General features: G+C 44.0%; 1 protein-coding gene across 1 annotated transcript in view; it reads right to left on the bottom strand.

Annotated features, from left to right (window-relative positions):
- RYR3 (ryanodine receptor 3) overlaps positions 1-25,262 on the bottom strand; it is a 368,605-nt gene that overhangs the window by 70,926 nt on the left and 272,417 nt on the right. Inside the window, exons 60-65 of the mRNA XM_047863199.1 lie at positions 24,704-24,825; positions 19,699-19,748; positions 19,045-19,105; positions 16,114-16,352; positions 14,395-14,476; positions 5,180-5,310 (exon numbers count right to left, since the gene is read on the bottom strand). Of these exons, the coding sequence (XP_047719155.1) occupies positions 5,180-5,310; positions 14,395-14,476; positions 16,114-16,352; positions 19,045-19,105; positions 19,699-19,748; positions 24,704-24,825 (685 nt within the window). The remainder of the gene's footprint in view (positions 1-5,179; positions 5,311-14,394; positions 14,477-16,113; positions 16,353-19,044; positions 19,106-19,698; positions 19,749-24,703; positions 24,826-25,262) is intronic.

The raw sequence follows: 25,262 nt of genomic DNA, 5'->3' as shown, positions 1-25,262 counted from the left end.
AAGGAACCATTTTGATTTCTCCCTTGATTGCACTTTCTGGAGCAGAGATATAGGACAGTGCTGGCCATCGTTGGAGACACTAAATCTGCAGCTGAGACAAGTGAGTCTATTGGATGGCATGGACTGTTGCAAAGCAAATGATACGCAGGAGCCTTCCTGCTATGGAGGAGGCCCCATGAGTTCCTAACACTCTTTGCCTAGTGACTACTTTTTGCTGCTATCACTGTGGCTAAAGATCTCTCTTCCTTGAAAGTCCTAAGTGGACCAATGTCCTTTAAAATCCAGACAATTCTGGGCCCCTGGGTGGCTCAGTGGTTAAGCCTCTGACTCTTGATTTCGGCTCACGTCATGATCCCATGGTTCCTGGGATGGAGCCTGGGGTCGGGCTGTGTGCTGACAGTGCAGAGCCGGCTTGGGATCCTCTCTCTGCCTCTCTCTCCCCCACTTGCACTTGCCTGCTCGCTCTCTCAAAATAAATAAATAAATAATTAAAAAAAAAAAATCCAGACACTTCAAAAGGATTAGTAGCATGAGAGCCAGAGAATGTGACACTCCTGTGATTTGCAAGGGAAGGGAATTATAAGGGTCAGACATGGTTTACTGCCAGTGGTGGTCACGTGCAGAGAAGAAGTCTAGTCTGTGGACACTGCGGCAGAACAGCCACCAGGGGTGACATCAACATGGGGGTCTGGAGGAGCCTCGCAAAGTAATTTTACATACACAAGAAGTTAGAGACTGGGAAGTCAAGCTTTTTATCTTGAAACTCTGCACGTAGAACAGTGCCAACTGCCGCAGATGCAAGTGAAGTTTACAACTATTGGCCGTAACATTATAATTAAGGCAGCTCAGGTGTTTGTGTTTAAATGTCACACAGACAATACATCACCATGGACACTTTCTTCCCCTACCTAAGAAAAGAGTTGCTTGAGGGTGCTGCACTGGCATCATTATAATGACCTTTAAAAGCTATTTATATGTAATTGGCCCTTGAGTGAAAGAAACATTTGTGATTCAGATGGTGTTTTATACTCCTAATGCCACAAAACAAACCCAAAGAATGAATGCTGCTGAAAAACAGCCTCGGCTCGGTCCTATTAGAATCAGACACAAGGGGTGCCTGGGTGGCTCAGTTGGCCAAGTGTCCGACTGACTCTTGGTTTTGGCTCAGGTCATGACCTCACGGTTTGTGAGTTCAAGCCCACATTGGGTTCCGTGCCGACAGCCTGGAGCATGCTTGGGATTCTCCGTCTTCCTCTCTCTCTGCCCCTCCCCAACCCACACTGTCTTTGCCTCTCTCAAAATGAATAAATAAACTTAGGAAAAAAAGAATCAGGCACGAGACTGTTGGAGTTATCATTAGAACATACTTCCCTTTCATCTCTAGATCAGTGGTTCTCAAAGTGGGGTTGTCCCACCAGCAGCATCTGGAAACTTGTCAGTCCCGATCTCCTGAGTTAGAAACTTTACAGGTAGCACCCAGCGATCTTTGTCTTACTAAGCATTCTGAGTTAACTTCTCAAGTCAGATTTTCTCCACCAGGCAGCTCTTTCATAAGGCGGCATAGGAGAGCACCACCTCTTTGTGTAAACAGACAGCTCACATGGGACCTGGGCCACCGCTCTCTCTGGATGACTGCTCCAATAAGGGCATAGAAATAAACTGACTGGTGACTAGGGTATCTTGTTTGATAATCTGATTAACAGACCACTGCCGCCCACAACCAAAGGTTTATCTAATTTTGAATACCTAGAAGATACTAGTATTCACCTTTTCTAGGCCTATCTTAATTTCTGGATGAATCAGAAAATGCTCCAGGGTCTTACAGAAGAGTTACTAACATGAGGAAGTGCTGGCAAAACACCAACTGTCCATTAATAGAGATGTCCCGTTGACTGAAGCCTTGATAAATCAGCTCATATTTCTAAACCAAAGGCTCACATGGTTTGTCACCCTATACATTCCTCCCCCACCTTGGTCCCTTGGGGCCACTCACTTTGTATAATGAATGAAGTCTACTTTCTTAGGGTCCATTAAGCCATCAGTCATTCTCTCGCTCCAGGCTAACCTGATTATCCCAGAATACATATTCATGTATGCTCTACTTTTCAAGAGCCACACTGGTCAGCATTCCCTCTGTTGATTAACTGAATGATGGAAAACATGGACTCAGGGGACTGGGACACATCCCACAGTGTGTCACTGATGGATGAAAAACTGTGTCATCTCTAATCACACCCTTCTCTCTTTTTCTCCCTGTGGAGTATGCAATGATTTATATTTATTTTTTATTTATGGATATGTCTTACTAAATAAAGGTCAAGTATATAAAATAAGAAGGAACAGGTTTCTAATTGCCCTTGAGAAGAACAACGGGACAGAGTCATTCCCTTGCTTACCAGAGCCCATTCAGGGTTTCCCCCATCTTTGTTAAGTTCTGATTTTACCCCCTACTGTACGTCTATGAGCTGAAGAGCAGAGTAGGCCTATTTCTTGAGGCATAGCTCTACACCCTGGTCAAACAGAGACACAGGATTTCCTGAATCACAGTTGGAGCAGATCAAACACCTAGCACTCTCATGAGTGGGCCCATATCCCTTTGGAGCCTGGGAGGAACACTTTACCTGGCACCTGCCTACAGAGGTCACAGCTCTTTCTCAACATTACCAGAGCCTGCTTAGTGGTTCAGCTCCCATGTTAGCTGCAAGATGTGACTCATTTGGTATCAGCAGAGGGTAGAGAAAAACAAGGTTAGAGGTCTGTTTTTGCTAGTCTTAGAAAGGGGAAAAAGGGTAAGGTGAGGCTGAGAGGGTTGGGAAATTAGAGATTTCACATGAGACTTTGGCAAGCTGAAGCATCTGGGCAAGGTTTTCTCTTGACTCAATCTGGGAACACTCCTGTATTCTAGCTCAGGACCAGAACTTTATTAAGTGGCCTGGTTGTCATTTCTGGGGACGATGTGCTTCTTTTATCTGAAGTATCAAGAAGCAAGTGAGAATAAAGCCACTGTGGCTTAGTACTCTGTATTCTTACATGCAGAGAAGAGAGTGACAAAGGAGTGTAACATGAATGCTTACGCTCCAAACTCTCTTCCTCGGGATCTCATATCAGTTTGAAAAGGGGGCTTGACTATGATGAATTGCTACACAGTCTAGTCATCTACTGATACTGTAAATCAATATTTTAAGAAAATATTGGTTCTTAATAGGATAGACTCTGGTCTGAAATGGCTTACTATGTTTTTTTCTTCAGCAATATTGATTAGGACCATAGGTGTGGTAATTTTTGCTTCATGTTACATCAAATTATCATAGGTCTTTCTAGCTGGAGTCCAAGTTTCATTCAAGCTCCCTTGTTTCAAGTTCCTTTGTTCTATTCCACTGACTTCTAGTAGGATCACAGTTCATCCATATATGAGGACTCTCACTCCTAACTCCCCAGCAGCAAGTATATAACCTGCCTTGGATTCCAGTTTCAGGGTGTTTTAGAATACGGGGGGTGGGGGATGGGGAGCTTTTTCTGTAAAGGGCCAGATAGTAAATATCTGCAAGCCAGACAGTTTTTTCCACTATGAGTTAACTCTGAGCCTATGGTTGAACTAAAGCAGAATGTGCCACTCAAAAATATGCCTCTTTGGCGTAAGGATTGTTTGGGCTGATTTTTTTTTAAGAATCTACAAACACAGGAAGAAGCTCTGAAAATAGAGAAGTTATCCTTGTGTAAGAAAAATCTAAATTTTATAAAGGAAACTTACATTAGAATGGGGGCGTGTACCAGGAAGTGAGCTATTTACCAGAGATCACCTTTTCATCTGAGACTCAACTACAGGGCATGGCACACGTTTACCAAATGTTTCTACTTTTTCCCTTTCTATGAATTGCCTTCCTCCTTTTGAACTCCCAGAGCCCTATCCCTTTCCTTAGCTCTGAATGGTGTATCTATAAGCCTCAATTGTTTGGCTGCATTTGGAGTCTCCTGTAAGTACTCGTATGTATATAATTAAATTTTTTCTCTTGTTAATCTCTGTTTTATGGGTGGGGGGGGGGTCTCAGCCAAGAACAATTAACAGTAGAGAGAAAATGGGGTGCCTGGGTGGATTAGTTGCATGAGCATTCGACTTGGGCTCAGGTCGTGATCTCACAGTTTGTGGGTTCAAGCCCTGCGTCAGGCTCTGTGCTGACAGCTCAGGACCTGGAGCCTGCTTCAGATTCTGTGTGTCCCTCTCTCTCTGCCCCTCCACCACTCATGCTCTGTCTCGCTCACAAATAAACATTAAAAATTTTTTTTTAATAAAGAATAGAGGGGCACCTGGGTGGCTGGGTCGGTTGAGCGTGCAACTTCGGCTCAGGTCATGATCTCACTGCTCATGAGTTTAACCACCACATGCGGCTTTGTGCTGACAGCTCAGAACCTGTGTTTCCCTTTCACTCTGCCCACCCCGTCTCATGTTCTGTCTCTCTCAAAAATAAACATTAAAAAAAAAAGAGTAGAGAAAAAATTATTTTCCTCTCCCCCACACGGTGCTAAAGTGGCCACAGACAGTATGTAAATGAGTAGGTGTGAGCATGTTCCATTAAAACACTATTTGCAAAAATAGGCAGCAGGGCCAGATTAGGCCCATAGCCATAGTTTGCCTACTGCTGTTCTAGAACTTAGTGTGTCAATACTCCTGTTAACTTCTCTTTCTTGTACAGTCTCAATCCCTTCTGGTGTTTTTCTATGATTTGTTATGATGATAGATAGCATGGGGTCATCCTCCTTAGAAACACAGCCTCTCCCTGGACTTGGAAAGTATAATTAGGTTACTAGTGCACATATGCTTCTTCTGATGAGGATCTGGAGAGGAACCGTAATAAAGTGGTCATATCCCCAGGTGCAGAAGGGCACTTGAGACCCAGGGTAGACTAGAAAGCCTAAAGTTTTAGGATGGAAGGGATTTAGAATCCAACCACATTGTATGGAAGAGAAAGCCAAAGTCCAGCGTACTTTGTTATACATACTTGCCCAAGCCCATTTTTCTAGTAAGATGGAGACATGCCACATGTCTTTGACCTCCCCTCTCCTCTCAGACCACATAAACCCAAAGTTCTACAAGGCTGCTGTTCCCTGCCTGGGTGGCCTTCCTTCTTGGATGCTCTCCTCTCAACATATGGATTGATGACCCCTGAGGGAAGATACTTACTAGACCTCTCTCTGGGGGTTTTGGTGTTGAAGACGGAGAGTGGATTGTAGCGGTTAAGAGTGGGCTCCAAGAATGCCACTGGTATGGCAGCTGCCAGTGAGGCCAGACATTCTCCAAGGGCAGGACGTTGCCTGGAAACAAAGAAGTCCATTTAGAAGTGGTACCACCATATGCTGGCCCCATGCATTGTGGGCCAGGCCCCTTTCCCAGGATGTCTCATAGATTACTCTACTGAACATCCTTGGGTCCTGGGGTCAGCAAGATTACATACACTTTTCCCTCCCCCATCTTTCTCTGGACACTGATCAATGGCATGGTCTCACCACCTGGAAACTGGTTCTTAAGTGGCTGAGGCAATATAAGAACACACTATGTAACTTTGTTCTTCTCTCCCAGCATTTCTGAGACCAAGTTTTGCAGGCATCCAAGCTGAATTTGATCCTCTCTTTGTACTCAGAATGTTTTGAAATCATCTGTGTAAGTTCTGTCTATTCCCTGCTTTGGATGGAGCCAATGTCCAGCAGAAGGAACAGTAGATAATGGGCCAAAAGCAACAATTAAGACACAAAAGAAAAACCTGCCTTGCAAGAGAAATGTCAGATCCTAAAGCTCATTGCTTGATTTAGAGGAGAGACCTCTAATACCTGTTCCTTCTCACAAATACTCTATACAAATATGTGAGGGTCCACCATGTATAAAGCTCTGGGTCTCAAGTCTTTCTGTGAAACAAGCACCCAAACAAAAAATGCTTAGGATTCCTTGTTCAGATTTCTAGTTCTCCAACTGAAAGAACTTGCCCTTGCCTGCCTGCTAACCAAGTCTGCAAGCCTAAGTGATGAGAACTAGCCACTGCCTGGTCAAAGCAGGGCTGGTACTGAGATAGTGCTTCCCTTTCCCAGGCCTGGACTTAGTCTTGGAGTTGTCCTGGCTAGCCTTGCAGGTCCTGCTAGTGAGACAATACAGTTACAGTGCTGGCTTGAAGGGTCCTGTATGGGCACAGACACCTGTTGCTTTCTAATGAATGAGAGACCAGGACCATCTGTTTTTTAGTCATCAGTATCTTCTGTCAATTACTGGCATTGGATGACAGTGAGACTACAAACCTGTTATGTGAGTTACACATGTGATGTCAGTTGCCAAATAAGGAGAAAATTTGAAATATTTCTTCAAACAAAGTAATACTATGAGTCCTTTGTTAGACCATGACACAGATAATTAGTGGGAGATGCAGACAATAGGTCTATAATTAAGGACTGGATGGGGCTTACAGTGCTCCAACGTATCTTGTTTGCCTTCCTTTGCATCTGACCAAAGTGAGCGCTGATGCTGTGTATATGAAGCCCACTAGCAGAATCCCTGGGAGCTGAAGTTATCCATCTGTATCTTGGGGGAGGTTCTAGAACCATCATGGGGAAAACTGTCAGCTAGAGAGGGTGCACTTGGAGTCAGGGGCAAATGCTAACCCCGCACTATTGCAGTTCTGTGGAAACAGAAAGGCATTCAGCTCAGGGTTCCCTTCAGCTCCCCAACAAAACCAGAATCGAAGGCCATGTTAATTGCCCTTGACTGTGATAACAGCCGACAATTCCAACAGCACCAAGAAGCCAGAATGTCAAAAGTGTAGGCTCTCCGGATGAGTACAACAAGCATTTACTATGGGGTGGGGGATGGTTAGGGAAACCATTGCTCACTGAGGAGTAAGCCACATAGTTTGAACCTTAACCTTTGTCTTCCAGATAGTGAAAGTCCTTCTTAGAACCTAAAGCAATGTCATAAAATAACATATATTTATGGTCTGATTATTAGAATTAGGACCAACTAATTAAAGCAGGAAAGAGACCCACTTGAATTGGATTATTGGATTAAAAATGTGATCTTAATTGTTCATAAAAAAATAACTTGTCATGGCTATCTGGGGTACAGAATCTGCAAGGGGCAAGCCTGAGGGGCCAAGAACTTCCTAGATGCAATGGGGAACCTGCTGGACTGGAGGGAGAAGGGGAGAGAGAGAGGAGGGGGAGGGTGGGTGAGTGAAGGGGAGAAAGCAGTCTTGGAACCCACCCTCCAACTTCCATTAAGTTACCAAACTTAGGGAAAAAAGTCATCCTTTGATTAACTTAAAAGACAATATATGTGGTTTTAATCCTTGTCTTCTACCTTCTTCTTAGGCTCAGCTTTTAGGGGATTACCTGACAGCTTGCTTATTAGCTCCGAAGTGTTTGAGCAGGTAACTTTAAAGTCAGCCTCCCGCAAGCAAGAATGTCCTCAGTCAGGCAATCACTTTAGGTGATGGCACAGCCTTATCCTTTTGCTGGAGGTCCGACTGTGAAATGCCCCCCATCCAGGGCCGCTCTGCAGACAGAACAGCAGCCCTCAGACAGAACAGGTCCTCTGTGTCCTGTGTCTGGAGCTTCCAGGCTCCAGTGGGAGGCCACAACCCTGCTGGAAGGGGAGGAAGTGAGAACTGGGCTTCTCTGTGGGGTGCTTCGCTTCACTTCTGAGCAAGCCTCAGGCCAGTCCTCTTCCCTCAGCCTGCACTCCCTCTCACTACCACTTGTTCCCCCATTATTTCTCTTCTTTGCTGAACTCAAGATGGTGGACAGGCCCAAGAAGAAGGGCATCATTTTACCTTCAGGCTTCAATGACCAGCACCCTGAGTGGTAACTGAGGGGAGGGAGGGCCTGGGTATATCAACTATGAGGATACACAAGTGGTGGCCGTTCTTTTCAATTAAAAGCCTCACTGTTTCTACCAACCACAGCGGCCACTGAGGAGAAATACTCAATTTCCTCAGTCTTGCCTTTCGAGGAGGAGGAGGAGGAAATAAGGTGACAAACCATGAAGGTGAAAGAAACACCACAGGGAGAGCGGTGATGAAAGAAAATCTGGCGAGCATCAGGATGACAAGGGGTAAAGTCGAATCTGAGCACAAAGTCTACTTGGCCCAGCAAGATGAACCTTGGAAAACAGCTGGTCCTCAGCTGCCCTGGTGATAACTTGACCCATCATTCTTCTCTTTTCTCTTTCTCTCATCAAAAAAGTCCTGATCTCACAAAAGTAGATTTCTAGAAAGTTAGCCTGTTGGCAAAGGAACCCTTGGGGCAAAAGACAGTTTTCCAGTGTTGTGCTGCCTTGGGGACATGCATTCCCTGTGTTCTCTGATATTAATTACTGACAAGCCTGAGCCTCAACAAGGCTCACAACAGGGCATTTTCTAGTCTAGGGCACACAGTGATGCTAATTAGCCATTCAGCTAACAGGGAGGATAAACACCAGGTCTCCTGGGTCAGCTGTTAAAAGTTCTGTAAACGTAAAGCCCAGAAGTTGGCCAATTAATGCTGCAGGCTTTGAAATAACAGAGTGAATGACCTTGGCCCCCAGACTCCTAGAGGGACTGAGCAAAGTCCCGCTGTTATAATGCTTCTCTAGTCATTAGTGCCCCCCCCACCCCCAGGGGGAAGGGTGGGTATGGACCAAGCAGATCAAGAGCTATGGAAGCATCTACAGAGCAACCAAAGGGTCTACTTGAAGAATTTGTTCACTGGATATGGAACCTTCTTTCTCTTTCCCCTTTAGTTCTTACTGCCCAGTACAGTATTTTTCATATAGAACTTGGTCAATGGTGTCAGATTAAACAGAGTGCAATTTGTATTTCAATGTTTGTTACTTTCTAATTTGTTAAGTTGCAGGCTCTCCTCGTCAGTCTCTTGATTTTATTTTCCATGGGTCCAGATCTTGCCTTTCAAATGTCTACTGTTAGGGATCCAGGCAGAACCAAAGTTATCACGGTAATAAGAATTATGCCTTGCACATATCTGGAGCTTTACAGTTTAGAAAGTTCCTTCATGTATGTTCCCAAGGGTGCTAAGGAGAGGAAATGATATGTAGCAGAGGGACAGAACATGGAGGCAGGCCACGGTTCTAGAACAGCAATACTAGTCTCCTCAGAGGTTTAGGGCAGGTGTGCAGTGTTTGGTCAGAACCAATTGGTCAAATGGGGAAGGGCAGGAAGGAAAAAATCTCTCTCAAGTGTGAAGGGAAAAAACACAGTTTTCATTTGAAATAAAATGGAGATGCGATGCTTAAATTGATTTCCAAGTTTCCTTTCTTGACCAACCCCCCTCCAATGTTCTGTGATTAGTCAAAGTATCTCCACATCAAAGAAGGCAAATATTCTCCATAGTTAAAAGCAGAAGAGCGTTGGCCCTTTGCTGAAAATTTGTTGAAGATGGCTTGTCAGTGACCTCATATTGTCTCAATTAGAAACTATTCTTAAAGAAAGGTCTCTATTGTGTTTCAACGCCTTTTTCCTCTTTATAATCAAACTATCACTGAGGTGCCTAGAATCTTCCACCCACAATGTACACTCAAGCTATAGCTGGAAACCAAATATTTAATGGTTCCCTTGCAACCCTGCCACATTCATTAGCCAAGGAAACTTCAGCAAAAGGTGTCAGAGAAATGGGAAGAAATCTGAATCCATGCTGAGATTAGAAAATATGTGATTAACGTCAAGTCACAAAGTAGGGACCAAATCAGGTGAGGACTCTGAAACTGAAACATACTTTCTGGACTAACAACAGAGTATAGAAGTCTCTGGAAGTAAATATGGGGATTCTGAGGAGTCCAGAATATGAACTTGTGCTTGAAACAATTAGGATTAAGGGGGTGAGCAAGCCCTGGGACACCTGCTGGGAGTGTTGGGCCAGGTTCATACTGCAGAGTGATGCAGGGCAGAGTAGGAAAGAAGTGTGTACATGCCACTTGCCATTCCTGTGACCTGGGCTCCTAGCCTGGAAAAGCCACTGGCGGGGAAGTAGAGTGGAAGAGTGAGAAGTAACCTGTTCTGTAGCTGCTGACCCAAGTCTGCTACTGTACATAGTAGGTGTTCTACATTAAATGACTACCCAAAAGTCCTACGTCTACAGGATGCACTAAAAATTTTACCTGTGACCTCTTACCTGGGCCTCTTACTTTTGTTGGGGGGAGACACCAAAGGCTAGGGGTGGATGCACTCTAGAGCTAAAGGCACTGGGGGTAGAGTGAGAAAGAGTCCTGAACCTGTTTGTCAGATTTGAAGCTGTATGAGGTTTCTTCCCCATTCACTCCTCGACTTCATGTGAAACGAAGCAAATGAACAGAGTCAGGAATGTGGAGAAAGTTTGAGAAATTATCTTACAAACACAAAACAGCAAAGAGCAACCAGCTCAAAGTTACTTGGGAGAAAATGAGAAGGAAAAAGCCAATAAATACACACGATCTCTTCCTGAGTAACAGCTAGGAAAAACCTCCCTGCGAGGTTTTCATAATAAAGTGAAAAATTTGTAAATAATGCAAGACCCACTTGTGAGGCATATTAAGTTCTGAGGAAAAGCAGAGGGGACTGATCTAGAATAAACACATCCTGGAACATATTAGAGGAACTTAATGAGCTTCGAGGCTCCAGAAAGAATCCAGTGAACGGCCATTGCAGTCATGTGTAAGTCAATAAATCACCCGGTTCAGGGAACATGGTCAGAACACAAAGAAGCAAAGTCTACATACTTCTGAGGGGAAAAAAAATTATGACTCAGGGATTTTATACCATGAAAACTGTTCACAAAGTCAAAGGGTAGTATTCTAAAATATGCGAGGATTCAAGACTATCTAACAGCTCTTACAGAAATAAGTACTTAACGATAAAACTGGCCAAGAGACAAAAACCAAAATAAAAATTTAGGAATGGGAAAGTCATGGTTCAAAAGGATTGGCTGTTCAATGAATCATTTAAATACAAACTAAGGTAAACAACTCAGGGAATATTTGTCCTAGAATAGCATGTAAATGTGAGAAATTATACAGCAAAATAGGCAGAAAGGATGGGAAGGTAGGCAGGGATATGAGTGTACTAAATTTGCCTACCTTTTTAAGGTAAAAAGTTAATGATTATTTTATCTAAATGATAAATCTAAAAATAGGAGTTGGGAATTCAGTTTTTAGTTTCATCCAATGGGACAAAGTTGGGAAGTATGGATATCATGATCTCACATACGTAAGAATGTACATGTGTAGAAAATATCTAGAATGACAAACACCAAACTGTTAATAGTGCTTTCCTCTGGCGGGGCGCCTGGGTGGCGCAGTCGGTTAAGCGTCCGACTTCAGCCAGGTCACGATCTCGCGGTCCGTGAGTTCAAGCCCCGCGTCAGGCTCTGGGCTGATGGCTCGGAGCCTGGAGCCTGTTTCCAATTCTGTGTCTCCCTCTCTCTCTGCCCCTCCCCCGTTCATGCTCTGTCTCTCTCTGTCCCAAAAATAAATAAACGTTGAAAAAAAAAATTAAAAAAATAATAGTGCTTTCCTCTGGGAATTGGATCCGTGTGTGTGTGTGTGTGTGTGTGTGTGTGTGTGTGTGTGTGTGCATGTACGTGTGTATGTGTATGTGTGTGTGTGTACTGGGGAAGGTGGTCTGGAGTAAGAAAACCAGTAGACTTTTACCTTTATATACTCAGTACTGTTAGATTTTTTTTTTTAACAAGTATGTCTTACTTTCACAATATAAGAAAGTAAATAACAGTCATTCGTAGTGATGGCATCACAACTCTAGGATTTTAAATGTTCAATTCCTCAGCTGCTCTGCTAACTGAGAGGAAGGGGGTCTGCTTTCATCTAGGGTCTTCATCTAGGGTCTTCCTCTAGAAATGGCTTCTACTAACATGGAGTATAAAAGTCCGGCACCGATATTCACAATGCTGGAGGCAGCAGATATGCAGTAAGACTGTAACAGATCAAGTATAAAACATCATGAAAAGCAGCCTTTTTCTGGCCTGACATTTCAGAGTTGACTTTTTGCAAGAGAATAATGCATTAGCTTTTCAAAAAGGTGTACCAAGAAACATGAATGCAGACAGATGTATGTATGCACACACATATCATTGGAGAGAATAAGAAAAAGTATTGAGAGAATATTTACAAATCCTCAACAGAACAAAGAATTAAGGATACCGTCCTTAAGGTGAAATTCAGTATTAAGTGGAGAGTATTTTTTTATTCTCTTGTTGATGAGATATAAAATCTAGTTAAAACTTTTGTCTTCCCAGGTCCTATTCCTAACTAACAAAACTATGCATGTCTTCTCTAAATCCGTAAGGAAAGCTACGTAACTGGGGATGAAAATCATAATGAAAATAAGTGGTCATTAGTTCTTCAATTAATTTCTTGAATTCTGGACTCTATTTGAAAGCTGTGATTCTTGGGGCACCTGGGTGGCTCGGTCGGTTGAGCGTCCAACTACAGCTCAGGTCATGATCTCACAGTCTGTGGGTTTAAGCCCCACGTTGGGCTCTGTGCTGAAACCTCCGGGCCTGCTTCGGATTCTGTGTCTCCCTGTCTCTCTCTCTCTCTCTCTCTGCTCCACACACCCCCCCACCCCCACTCATGCTCTGTCTCTCAAGAATGAATAAACATTAAAAAAAAATTTAAAAAAAAAGAAAGCTGTGATTATGAAGATAGACATTTCTTCAACTTTTTTTTTTTTTTGTCACTAGTGCATGATGTGACAGAGCATGTTTGAAAGGAAAAAAGTCTTCTAAGGATAAGACTGAGTCGAGAGTTTGGTTAATACTGTGTTGATCCTTCTAATCCCCGTGGATTGAAACGGAACAACACAACACGGAGCATTTAATGCTAAAAACCAGGGGGTCACCAAAGGCCTCCACTGCTCTGGGCATATTTGGGCAAGCAAAGCTGGAACCCCAGCATCTCTGCAGATCAGCTTGTTCAAGATTTCTGAATAGCATTTCTGCTACCAAAATGTGCCCTTGTTTAAAAGTATAGCTAATCTGGCAGCCGTGAACAGTAAAGGTCCACGGTTGTATCACAGAGAAACTCATTCAACACGAAAGTAACAGCCTCCTGTCTCTTGAGCTTTTCTGCAAGCTTTAACCACAGGAACTCTGGAAGCTATTTGGAAGCTGTGATTATGAAGAAAGAGACATTTCTTCAATGTTTTTTGGTCACTAGCACATGATTTAGCTTGGCTATATAGTATTGTGTCTCCAGTCACATACACTGACTAGCTATCTGTTACAAAAAAAAAAAAAAAAAAAAAAAAAAAAAACCCAAAACCAAAAACAAACAGAATTCAACTGAGTAAATCTGAAGATCTCCTTGGCTTAAGTGAATCATCCTAGCTAGCAACATCCTAGCTAGCAAGTGCTGGGGGGTTCTTGGAGGAGATGGTACAAAATGGAGAGTTTTTATAGGAAGGAAGAAGGATGGGACAACAAAGTTAGAAGCAAAAAAAAAAAAAAAAAAAAAAAAAAAAGACTGTTCCAGGCTAGAAACTTTCCCTTAGGGGGAAGAGAAGGGGTCTTACCACACAGTTTACCTCATCTTCCTTTAGGGTATGGAGAGGGCCCCTGTGACTGATTACCTCATTGGCGCCTATCAGAAATTCCTGACTTACAAAAGGGTGACAAGAGGGGTTTAAACCCCTCTCTTGGTACACCCTGGAATGCTGAGCTGCCTAAGAAAACTGTACGCAGGGGTGAAGACAGTAAAGGCATAAACAATGCATGCTACTGATGAGCTGTGGCGGAGTATTTCAGAGCCAGAGGACTGAAAACAGCATACGCGTCTTGAACTCGGGTGGATAACCCTAACTACCAAAGTAGAACGAATTGAGGCTTGTCAGTCATAACAAATTGCCAAGAGGCTGGGGACACATACCTTACCTCCTGGCCTTCATAGCAGAGGGCGGACCCTACCTGACCGTAGGCTGTCTAAGGACACTCTATGTATTCTGTTATTTAAAAGCAAAACTGTAAGGATCTTTCACATTTATAGATGAATAAACTGAATAATCAAAAATGAAAAAAAAAAGAAAAAAGAAACTCCTGACTTACAAGTTAAGATTTATATTTCTGTGGGACGTTGAAACTGCAATTAGGTTAGGCAGTAAGCCCTTTTTGGTGCTTTGGCGTGGCCCAATTAATACCAATTTTGGCCTGTGGTTCTCTTTTTTAACAAATCTTCACAGAGGTCATAAATCTCAAAAGCCTTCCTATGTTTCTTAATATAGCCATAAACACTGAATGGCCTGGGCTCAAAATCTCCATCCTGTTTCAGTGAGCATTTTGACTTTGCTGTATTAAAAAGATGCTATTAAGGGTTTCAAGCCCGTAAGTAACATTTTTCTAAGCCCTGAAATGTGTCAGCCTCTTCTGTTCACTAATTACCTTTCAACATAGATGTTCTTTCCGGTCCCAAGGGAGTAGAGACTGCAGAGTATGTGGTAGCATGAAATCTGCACATCACCTACTGAAAAGAACAAACACGAGCAGTCACTTCCAGGCTTCAATCCCAGCTCTTCACCTCCAGGACATGGAAAGGGTCCACCGACAGAAAGAATGTGCTGGCATCACCCAAGAGCTAAAGCACATGTACATGTGCCCCCCACCTCCGGCCCTCACCCACCCCCCCCAACACATGATAGAGCCCCTTCTACCAAATGGTAGCTACTGAACAAAGAGAGAACCCACTGACAGGGAGAACACCCTCCAATGAGCCATCCCACTTCCTTTGGGGACTTTTGATATGAATCACACTGCTTCCAGGGAAAGAAATCATTTGACCAAGGAGATCCACAAGGGTTTTTTTTTTTTTCCCCAAAAGAGGGAGACACTATGGTTAAATTTTACACATAACAATATTTCCTTTCTTGGAAAGGAAGAATGCAAGAAGTCTGAAGTTTGAATGAGCCTTTTGGCAATTTCCTAGGAAGGTAGGCAGAACATCCTGACCTCTTTAGAGACAGAGCAATGTTTCTCATGTCCACCTGCGTAAGTTCTCTGACGGACATTTTTCACAAAACGGTTCAATCACATCACGATTTTGCCAGGTTTCCTGAGGGAAGGGTATGTTCCATTTAGGAATCCACAGAATTTAATCTATAGGCTACATGCTCCTTTAACGCCTGGAACTCATAATAAGGCAGGGACTAAATGAACACAATGAGAACTAATTTAAAATTTTTAACAAGTAAATGCATTGTTTCCATGATGTGAAATAATGAGTTTGGATGTTCCCCTATTCCTTTGCCCTCCTCCATGGAAATAACTGATTTTTAGTTGTTCAGGGATATAGAAGTCATAGCCTTGGCTATGGACAACTGTTTAAATTGAATTAAATCATGCGCCAACATTTAAAGTGTGAAACTGAAGCTCGGTGGCAGAGTATTTGCACTAAGGGGCTATATGTGGTACTAAATGCAAACTGAAATAAAACCAGCCGACTATGGTCTCTTCTGAAGGCTCAGATAATGAAATGTTAGCAGCTCTCCTTTGCTCCTGGTATCCAATGAATAAATTAGGGCTTCTTAACAGGAAATTTGGTATCTGAAAAACCCTGGGAGCAAACCTATATCCCCTACTGGATTACTCAGATAACCTTTTCAAATTAAGTGGGAACACAACGGCTGACAGCTAAGCTAGTGGGTGGAAAATTCTGGTCCTCAGTAACAGTGGAAAAAGATGAAATATTATATACTCAAATTGGGGGATTTCTGCCCCTGTAAGTACCTATTACTCCATTATTAAACCTAAGAAGAAGAAAGTATGGAATAATTATCTCTATTCCACTTTCTTTCTTTTTTTTTTTTTTGAAGATTATTTATTTTGAGAGATACAGAAAGAGAGCGAATGAGCATGTGTGCAAGTGGGGAGAGGCAGAGAGAGAGGAGAGAAACCCAAGCAGAGCAGAGTCCAATGCAGGGCTCAAACCCACAAACTGTGAGATCATGACATGCACTGAAATCAAGAGCTGAACGCTTAACCGACTGAGCCATCCTGGTGCCCCTCGATTCCGCTTTTAAGGTTAATTCAAGCAAATGAGTCACACACCCTTTTTATCTGGAGCCATGTGCATATAAATCCACAATAGACGGCAATCTGACTTACAGAGTAAATCCACCCCGAACTGATGCTGAGCAACATGCTCAAAGATGGACGTCAGGATGGGGAGCAGAGCCACCGTGGTATAGTTAATATTCTGAGACACGCCTTTAATCTGTGTTCTGGAATGCGTAAACTTCCCGAGCTTCAGATTTTCCGAAGTCTTCTCTAAGTCTTCCGCCGCATTTTCAAAGAAAGCTCGTAACCCAGCCTTCACCAGCTCTGAGCCTGACTTCATGACAGTCCTGTAAGCAAACGATGTTCAAAACCAAAAGCACAATCCTAACCTCTGGCCGACCCCCTTCTTGAAACAGGTGACTTGTAGTTTAACCTGGGCAGACATTTGACACCCCAGTCACCTGACCGACATGGAGTCAGGGGAAGAGGAGAGAGCAGTTAGCATCCAGGAAGCAAGCTGGGTCACACAATCCCAAAGGGGGCTAGCAACTGGACAGTGTTGTCTGTTGGAGGGAGTTGGCACTCGACTCTTCAGGAAGATGTGGAGGAGAGTTTAGAAAGAAACTGATTTTGGTCACGTGCTATTAATAGAATGTCCCAGCAGGCTATATTCCTCTGTAAATTTCTAATTGTAAGGAAGGAGAGGTGAGTTTTTCTTACAGTTCACTAGGAGATGAGCAACTTCTTTAAGGAAAGAAATATTAGCTCTCCCATGATGCGGGACCTCTCAGAACAAAGAAATAACTCAGCTTAAGTTTACGTTTCTATTAGCTAGCAGGGATGTCCTAGCTTGGAGAAGGACATTTTTTGTCTCCCACACAACAAAAGTTTATTGAAAAATAAAGATCCCCCTAGTTTTCTCTAAAACCATGGAAAACAAAGCAGTGTTCTCTATGCCGGTACAGCGCACTTGGACAGCGACACCTTATTTGTAGAATCCTGCACTACGTCACCCCAGAAGCGAACAGGAGAAAATGGTTGTACCAGGAGCTGTTTGGGGACACAGATGCAAATGGCCGTTAGCTTAAGGACGTCAAGGTTATGACAGCAACTACAGTAGAAAGGGTGTCACCATCTCCTTTGGCATCGATTATCCTGCTCCTGTCCTGTTAATACTTGGGCATGACAGTGAGCAAAATGCTTCCCAATTTTTCAGAGGGAGACAGAGCATGAGTGGGGGACAGGCAGAGAGAGAGAGAGAGGGAGACACAGAATCTGAAGCAAGCTCCAGGCTCTGAGCTGTCAGCACAGAGCCCGACATGGGGCCTGAACCTACAACTGTGAGATCATAACCTGAGCTGAAGTTGGATGCTTAACCGACTGAGCCACCCAGGTGCCCCTCCGTATTTCAGCATCTTATTCACAAGATTATGACAGGCTTGCGTCAAGGACAGATGCTTTTTATCTCCAGCATTTTCAAGATCATCATCTGTCCTAGCCCCCCTCTCCCCCACCGCTAACCAGAAAAAGAAGAAGAAATAAATGAGGTAAGCGAGGCTTGCTCCTGGCCTGTAAGGATTCACGAGCTATCTTTCTAACTTTCTAGTCTTGGGTTTTTGTCAGGAATGATTATCAAACACGCTGACCTGCATTGAGAAAAAGGGGAGGGGGTACTCTCCCAAAGGCAGTCCACATGCTTCTGGAAATAAAGATTCCTCATCTCAGGTGCACAGAATTTGAGTCCCCTGGGGTGCTTGGTCTGATCTGCAAACTTGCGCTGTCCTAATACCTCCATGTTTGTTTCTAGGGTTTAGACCCCTAAAATCGCTTTTAATTATCCTTAACGTTTTTTTTTTAAAGTTTTATTTATTTTTGAGACAGACAGACACAGAGCATGAATGGGGGAGGGTCAGAGAGAGAGGGAGACACAGAATCTGAAACAGGCTCTAGGCTCTGAGCTGTCAGCCCAGAGCCCAATGAGGGGCTCGAACTCACGGACCGCGAGATCATGACCTGAACCGAAGTCGGACGCCCAACCGACTGAGCCACCCAGGCGCCCCAGCTTAATGTTTTTTTGATAACCAGTCTTAGTTTGTAGTAGATTTTCATCTTATGGCCACTCTCTTAGTTGGTTTCTCTCTTCCTCATATTGTTTTGGGGAGTGCGTCATCCTCCCAACTTTGACAAGGGCTCTACTCAAAGAGTGTGTTCAAGAAAGCTCCCTGTCTTTCCTACTACTTCTCCTTTTCATCTTATCAGATCATTTATGTTTAAAAAGTTTTTTTAATGTTTTACTTTTGAGAGAGAGACAGAGCATGAGCTGGGGAGGGGCAGAGAGAGGGAGACACAGAATCGGAAGCAGGCTCCAGCCTCCATGCTGTCAGTACAGAGCCCGACATGGGGCTCAAACTCACAGACTGAGATCATGACCTGAGCCCAAGTCAGACGCTTAACCGACTGAGCCACCCAGGCGCTGCTAGATCATTTATGTTTATATTACCAGAACTTACATGTATGTTTGTTAAAATTTCCTTTCCCTTTCAGCCATCTTTCCTGCAAGACCCTCAGGTCATGGGTTTAAACCTGTCTTTGCCTCTGATCTTTTTATCACACATCCCCTGCATTCCCCTGCTTGGCTGCTTTGGATTCAGAGTGTTATGGTTCCCTTCTCCCAGGATGCTTGTGGCCTCGCCATCAGGCAGCTCTTCCCTTTTTGTAGATAATGAGGTATAAAGCGGCACTTTGCTATATTATATACTTTATCTTCTGAAAGATGAACTTCTCAGGAAGAGAAGACAAGAATTGATCAAATTCTCAGCTTTTAGCGTGCGGTACACGCCCTGACAGTGGCCCTCCATCATGTGAACTGAAAGATGGAGAGTGCTAATGTCGGGTGAAGATTCATCTCTTCCCTGTCTCCCCTCCCTCTCCCCAGCTCCTGCAGAGCTGTGGCACATCTCCTCTTCTGTACAATAAGTGAGAAGAGAGGGTCACAGAGGGAGTCTTGAGAAACTACTGGAAAAAACTGGGCAGACTTACCTTGTGTCAAGTGTCTGAGCTAAGATGTGAAGACAGCTCACCATTGTAGTAGAATCACTTCCTAGAACAAAAAAATATCACTGGTGACTCCCCAAACCCTTCAGCCTGTCTTTTTTTAAATGCTTATTTATTTTGGGGGAGAGCATAAGTAGGAGAGGGGCAGAGGATCCAAAGCAGGCTCTGTGCTGACAGCAGTGAGCCCGATGCACGGCTCGAACTCACGAACCATGAGATCATGACCTGAGCCAAAGTCAGACGCTCAACCTACTGAGCTACACAGGTGCCCCCCAGCCTATCTTTTAAATGCAATCTTCTCAATATGCACAAACCACATCCCGGCATAATTAACCATCAACACTAAGAGTGCCAGACCTATGTGCTGGGACAATGCATTTATCTTTGGCCTGACACATACACTGTTTGATGGATGTTAGAGGCAGAGCTTAAAACATTCATCGGTGTGGAAAATTTGAGCTGTTGTAGGGGTAGAGAGGTCATTTATCATACTTCAGATCAATTTTCTATGGCAAATTTAGGTGACACCTTAGTCCTAAGGCTCAGGTTGTCTGTAGGCACCAGAAATAAAGGCAAAATGCAAGTGAAGGATAATTACAGGGAGGAGTGAGGCTTTGAGCAATACTCCTCTTCACTTACCAAAGAGGGAAATCCTGTGTCGAACAAGAGCAGCGAGTTTGCAGAACAGGCTGAAGCAGAAAAGAAGGCGAGTAGGAAAGGCACAGAAATCCAAGGTCTTACTCGTACCCTCCCTACCCCAGGCCCCACACTTTAAAACAAAGAGCACAGAATGACCCTTGAGCAAGATGCACTGTGTTCCTCTCAAAGGATCCTCTGGACCACACTAGAAAAACATATGCTTTCCAGTTCCATCCATGTTGCTGCAAATGGCCAGATTTCATTCTTTCTCGTTGCCAAATAGTATTCCATTGTATATATAAACCACATCTTCTTTATCCATTCGTCAGTTGATGGACATTTAGGTCTTTCCATAATTTGGCTATTGTTGAAAGTGCTGCTATAAACATCGGGGTACAAGTGCCCCTGTGCATCAGCACTTCTGTATCCTTTGGGTAAATTCCTAGCAGTGCTATTGCTATGGGTAGGGTAGGGTGTTATGCTAAGTGAAATAAGTCAGGCAGAAAACGACAGATACCATATATCTTCACTCATATGTGGGACCTGAGAAACTCAACAGAAGACCATGGTGGAGGGGAAGGGGGAAAAAAAACTTACAGGGAGGGAAGGAGGCAAACCACAAGAGACTCTTAAATACCGAGAACAAACTGAGGATTGATGGGGGGTGGGGGAGAGGGGAAAGTGGGTGATGCGAATTGAGGAGGGCACTTGTTGGGATGAGCACTGGGTGCTGTATGGAAACCAATTTGACAATAAATTATAAAAAAAAAAAAAGAGAAATGTATGCTTCCCACTGTCTTGTGGGACAGTCATGAAGGCACCTTGGAGGTAGCCCCTGCCCCAAAGAAAATAATCCTTCTGCAACAACTAGAGTATTTTGCAGTAACAAGGTTACTGCCAACAACCTCTTGCCATACAGTCCCATGTGCTGAAACATCCATTTGTAGGACATCCAGGAGTAAATGAGGGTTCTGAAAGGGATCATGCTTTCCCCACTGTTGCAATGGATTGCAAACCATTTTGCAGCCTTCTCTGGGGGTGTGAGGCTTTAGTTGGGAGGTGGGGAAGAAGGTGGGAACAGAATAAAATTAATGGTTCAGGCACAGGGGGATATGATGTTGAATAAAAACATTTTAGGATATTGCTTTCCTCTGTCATTTCCTATCAGTCTGTGGGCCTGACTGAGTAGCTGTCCTCACTGTGCCCCGGGAAGTTAGGAAAGCCCATCTGCTATGCTTTTGTGCTTTCTGACCCTACTCCACCCTTTCACCCATCTTTTCTACCCCAGAACCCCTTGGAGGTCCAGCTGTATCTTATCATTTTACTTTCCATGGTATCTAGCAGAGAGCCCTGTGCAGTTAGAAAAGAGCTCCATAAACGTATGTGAATATGCCATGGATGGACCCTTGCCCACTACAGCCGTAATTTGGCCTGAACTGCCAGTAGTTCTTGGGGAGAGAGTACTCAGAACTCTGACACTATGTGACAGTGGCACAGCTAGACAAGAACTTTGCAGTCCCTTGAGAAAGCAGTCCTTCCTGGTGGAACAGAAAAGGGAAGTTAGAATAAAAACACCTGATACAGGCCAAGGGCTTCCAAGGTGAGATTGAGCTGAAGTCCTTCCCAACCTCTCACTCATAGCTTGTCACGGGCTCTCTGACCCACAACAGGGGCAGAAGTCTTTTCGGGGACAGCTCAAACAGAGAAGAAACACATCCTGAGTGTCGGTGGAGATCAAAACTTGCTCGCCTTTATGTACTGAAGTGCTGAATCACTATATTGTACACCTGAAACTACCATGACACTGTAGGTTCACTAACCAGAATTTAAATAAAAACTTAAAAAAAAAATAACACAGACTTGCTCACTTTTAAGTGGCTTTCAATTAATGCCCTGAGTCTACTGGGCTGTCGACTAGAAAATCGCAGCCAAAGTTCCCCCGTGGTTAGTCATCTGTTTTTGCAGTGGGAGTAAGTTGGAAACCCTGGCCTAGTGCTTCAGAGAACTCAGAGTAAGTTAATAGAAATCTGACAGACTGCTAATATGAAATTAAATAACGGACTGCTTTTTTGTGTTTCTCATTGTGTGTACTTTTAAAAAAAAAGTTTATTTTTGAGAGAGAGAGAGAGAGAGAGAGGGAGAGAGAGAGAGAGAGAAAGAGAAGAGAGAGAGGGAGAGCCAGAGATTCTGAAGCAGGCTCCATGCTGTCAGTACAGATGTGGGGCTCGATCTCACCAACCATAAGATAATGACCTGAGCTGAAATCAAGAGCCTGATGCTTAACAGACAGAGACACCCAAGTGTCCCTCACTGTGTCCACTTAAAAATAAATTTAATGTTTATTTTTGAGAGAGAGAGGACACACGTGTGCAACGGAAGGAGAGGCAGAGAGAGGGGGAGACAGAGAATCCCAAGCAGACTCTGTGTGGACAGCAGAAAGCCTGACCCGAGGTTCAAACTCAGGAACCATCAGATCATGATCTGAGCTGAAATTAAGTGCCGGACACTCAACTGACTGAGCCACTCAGGCACCCCTCATTGTGCCCATTTGAAAAAAATTTTAATGTTTATTTATTTTTGAGCGAGAGAGAGAGGGGCAGGCAGACACAGAATCTGAAGGAGGCTCCAGGCTCTGAGCTGGCAGCACAGAGCCCAGCATGGGGCTCACACACACAAACTGTGACATCATGACCTGAGCCGAAGGCTGATGCTTAAGCACCTGAGCCACCCAGGCTCCCCTCATTGTGTCCATTTTTTAAAGACATATGTATTTGATAAAAAAAAAAAAAAATCATGGAGTTGGGGGAGGGGGATAGCCTGAAGGAACATGAGTGCCGTGGCTCTACTCTGACTAGTTGGGCTGTCCTGGTGAAGCCACTTAGCTGCTCTGGGCATCACTTTTCTCACCTGTAAGTAGACAGTTATCACAAGATCCTCTTACTTTTTAGAATTAGAATTAGGGGCTGGTAAACTCAGATATTTCTGGTGAAATGCTTCAAAGTGGACTCATGCTCAGTACGAAGTAACATTATTTTTAAAAAGTGCATTTTGAGACAGAGCGAGCGAGCTCGCACGCACGTGTGCACCTATGTGCACGAGCTGGGGAGGGGCAGAGAGCCAGAATTCCAAGCAGGCTGTCAGCACAGGGTTTGAACTCACTCACGAACCAGTGAGATCATGACCTGAGCTGAAATCAAGAGACGGCTGCTTAATTGACTGAGCCACCCAGGTGCCCCAAAACAACATTTTTCAAACTAAACCAGATGGTTAGGTCGTTTGATCCTAATACTAACCTGACTCCCCTTGCTGTCAGAAGCACTTGCCCAGGCATACCAAGGCCAGTTAAGTTTTCAGAGGCCCCCTCTTGTCCCCTAGGGGGCCCATAATTTAAGTAGAAGTCCTTAGGCCAGTGTTATGAGGGGCCAGAGTCCCCAGGTGCTTGCCCATCTCAGAATTTGCAAGTGATAAATTAGAGGGACCACAGGGAGAGAGTGTGGTAGCACTGGCGAAGGACACCAGATGCAGAAGAGGTGAGGCAGAGGTGAAGGATGCGGACACAAGGGGTCTGGAGGTGGAAAGCATTTGGTGCAGACACAAGCGCTTCTGTGGGAGGGGAGCGAGGACACGATGGATTTGGAAGCTATTTGCAAGGCTGATCAGATCCAGGTTGTATTCCAGCCATGACAAATGGTGCCTGGCTGAACAAATGTTACATTTCCATGAATTAATAATCTAACAAAAATAGATGAAGAAGACAGACACACCTGCCCTCTGTTGGATTATCAGAGTATCTCACTTTGCCTCTCATTTCTCTACCTTCTTACAAAATACACCAGCTAATCCTGAAAATATTTAGGAAGTCGTTGGTCGGTAACTGACGCTACGGGTATCTCATTTTGAAAGCATGGGCTCCTCCTTTCTTACTAAGTGAAATTAAGTAATGACTGTGCAGAAAAAATGGCACTCAACGTGGATAGAGACGACGCTCATTCTTGCCCTCACTTACTACCTGGGTCACTTCAGGCACCAGCGTGAACCTGACCAAACCTCAGAGTCCCTGTCTGCAAATTGGAGAGCATATACAGGCAGTTCTTAGAACACTGTGAGGTTTCACAATGATATTTGCAAGAGTTATAGCCCATTTGTGTAAGTATGAAAAATGATCTCACTGCTTAGCCTTGTGTTTAATAAATGTTAGCTAAATCCTAAGGTTGAATATCCTCACAAGGATGATGGTATTTAACGGCTGGGCCTTTCTAAAGTATATTGTATGCTGTTCACCATCAATGGCTGCTAGGGAAAGAGTTGAGTGCTTCCGTTACAGTTCTTAACTCTGTGCCGTTTAGAAGTCTAACCCATTCCTTGTCATCCTAAATCACATACGGAGAAAACCGGAGGCACGGTGGAATTCATCTTTTAGCCTGCTCATAAAGCACTCCCTTTGCTCTCCTCTCCCTTGAGGTATCCACACGTTACACCTAGCGGAATGAGGACGAAGGCTGGTGTGCCAGATGCATTTTTTTTCCTATTAGGAATTTAAATTGAATTATGTTGCTCTAGATTTCAAATATCAGATCATCCACAATAAGACTTGTAAGATCTGATTCTTTAAAACAAATTTAAACTTAAAAAGCCTGTAAGAATGGGATGGAAGCCAGCATTAATCTTGCTTCTTCTCAACGTTGTGTGTTTGCTTGTCCAAGCTTCAGAATTGACTTTGCCTTTTTCTAAATGTTATTTCAGGATAAAAGTTGATCTGAGTATATAAAATTTTCCCAAGCCCTACTGATACATCCAAACAGTGCATTTCTCTTGGTTGCCAAAATAATACACAGATAAGTATGAATATAATTACTTTCAAAACCAGGAGGATAACCAAAACCTCTGTGCTACCAATCATCAGATCACAGTTCATTTCTCTGAAGGATTTGCCATTTAGTCTCCAGGAATCTGGGGTTTTACATAGGTCACGCCAGCACCATGACCTTGTCATTTGTAGACTCACCTGGCCACCATTTCTTTCTCCTTATGGGAGGCATAGCCACTGCTGCTGAGGGGTTTTAGAGGGGATGACAGGAAGTAGAGGCGGTGATTTGTGAAGTACTGGTCAACCAGCGGGAGGAGAACCTGGAAAATCCACCATAAATGAACTTCTAGAAAGTTCATCAAAGCCCCTCCTTCAGTTCCTTTGAAAAAGTTCATTTTCAGGGAGCATAAAGCCTCTGAACACAGGTCCTGGAATTCCCAGGAATCTCTACCCGGTGAATTGCAGTTTCCAACCCATTTTCCTCTTGCACACCTCAAACCAGAGGCCTTGGGGATATGGGAATGGAGAAGGTCACTGACTGACTGAGGGTCCAGAGAAATATGCATATGGCCCTGAGCCAGTATTTTCAGGATAGTCTGGTGGGTCATGGTACTTCTTGGGCACGGCATCCAACAGGGACACTTGGGGAAGGGCCTACCACTTTCAGCCTTGAGCCTTTATGTCTCTGTTTCTCGGGCACAGTTATCCCAAGGCCTCATGTGCATTCAGCCCTCTGAGTAGGGTTGTTTGGTAGAGA

The sequence above is a fragment of the Prionailurus viverrinus genome, chromosome B3 (genome assembly GCF_022837055.1).
Source record: "Prionailurus viverrinus isolate Anna chromosome B3, UM_Priviv_1.0, whole genome shotgun sequence".
NCBI classification, from domain to species: Eukaryota; Metazoa; Chordata; class Mammalia; order Carnivora; family Felidae; genus Prionailurus; species Prionailurus viverrinus.
This window is presented reverse-complemented; position numbering and strand designations above follow the sequence as displayed.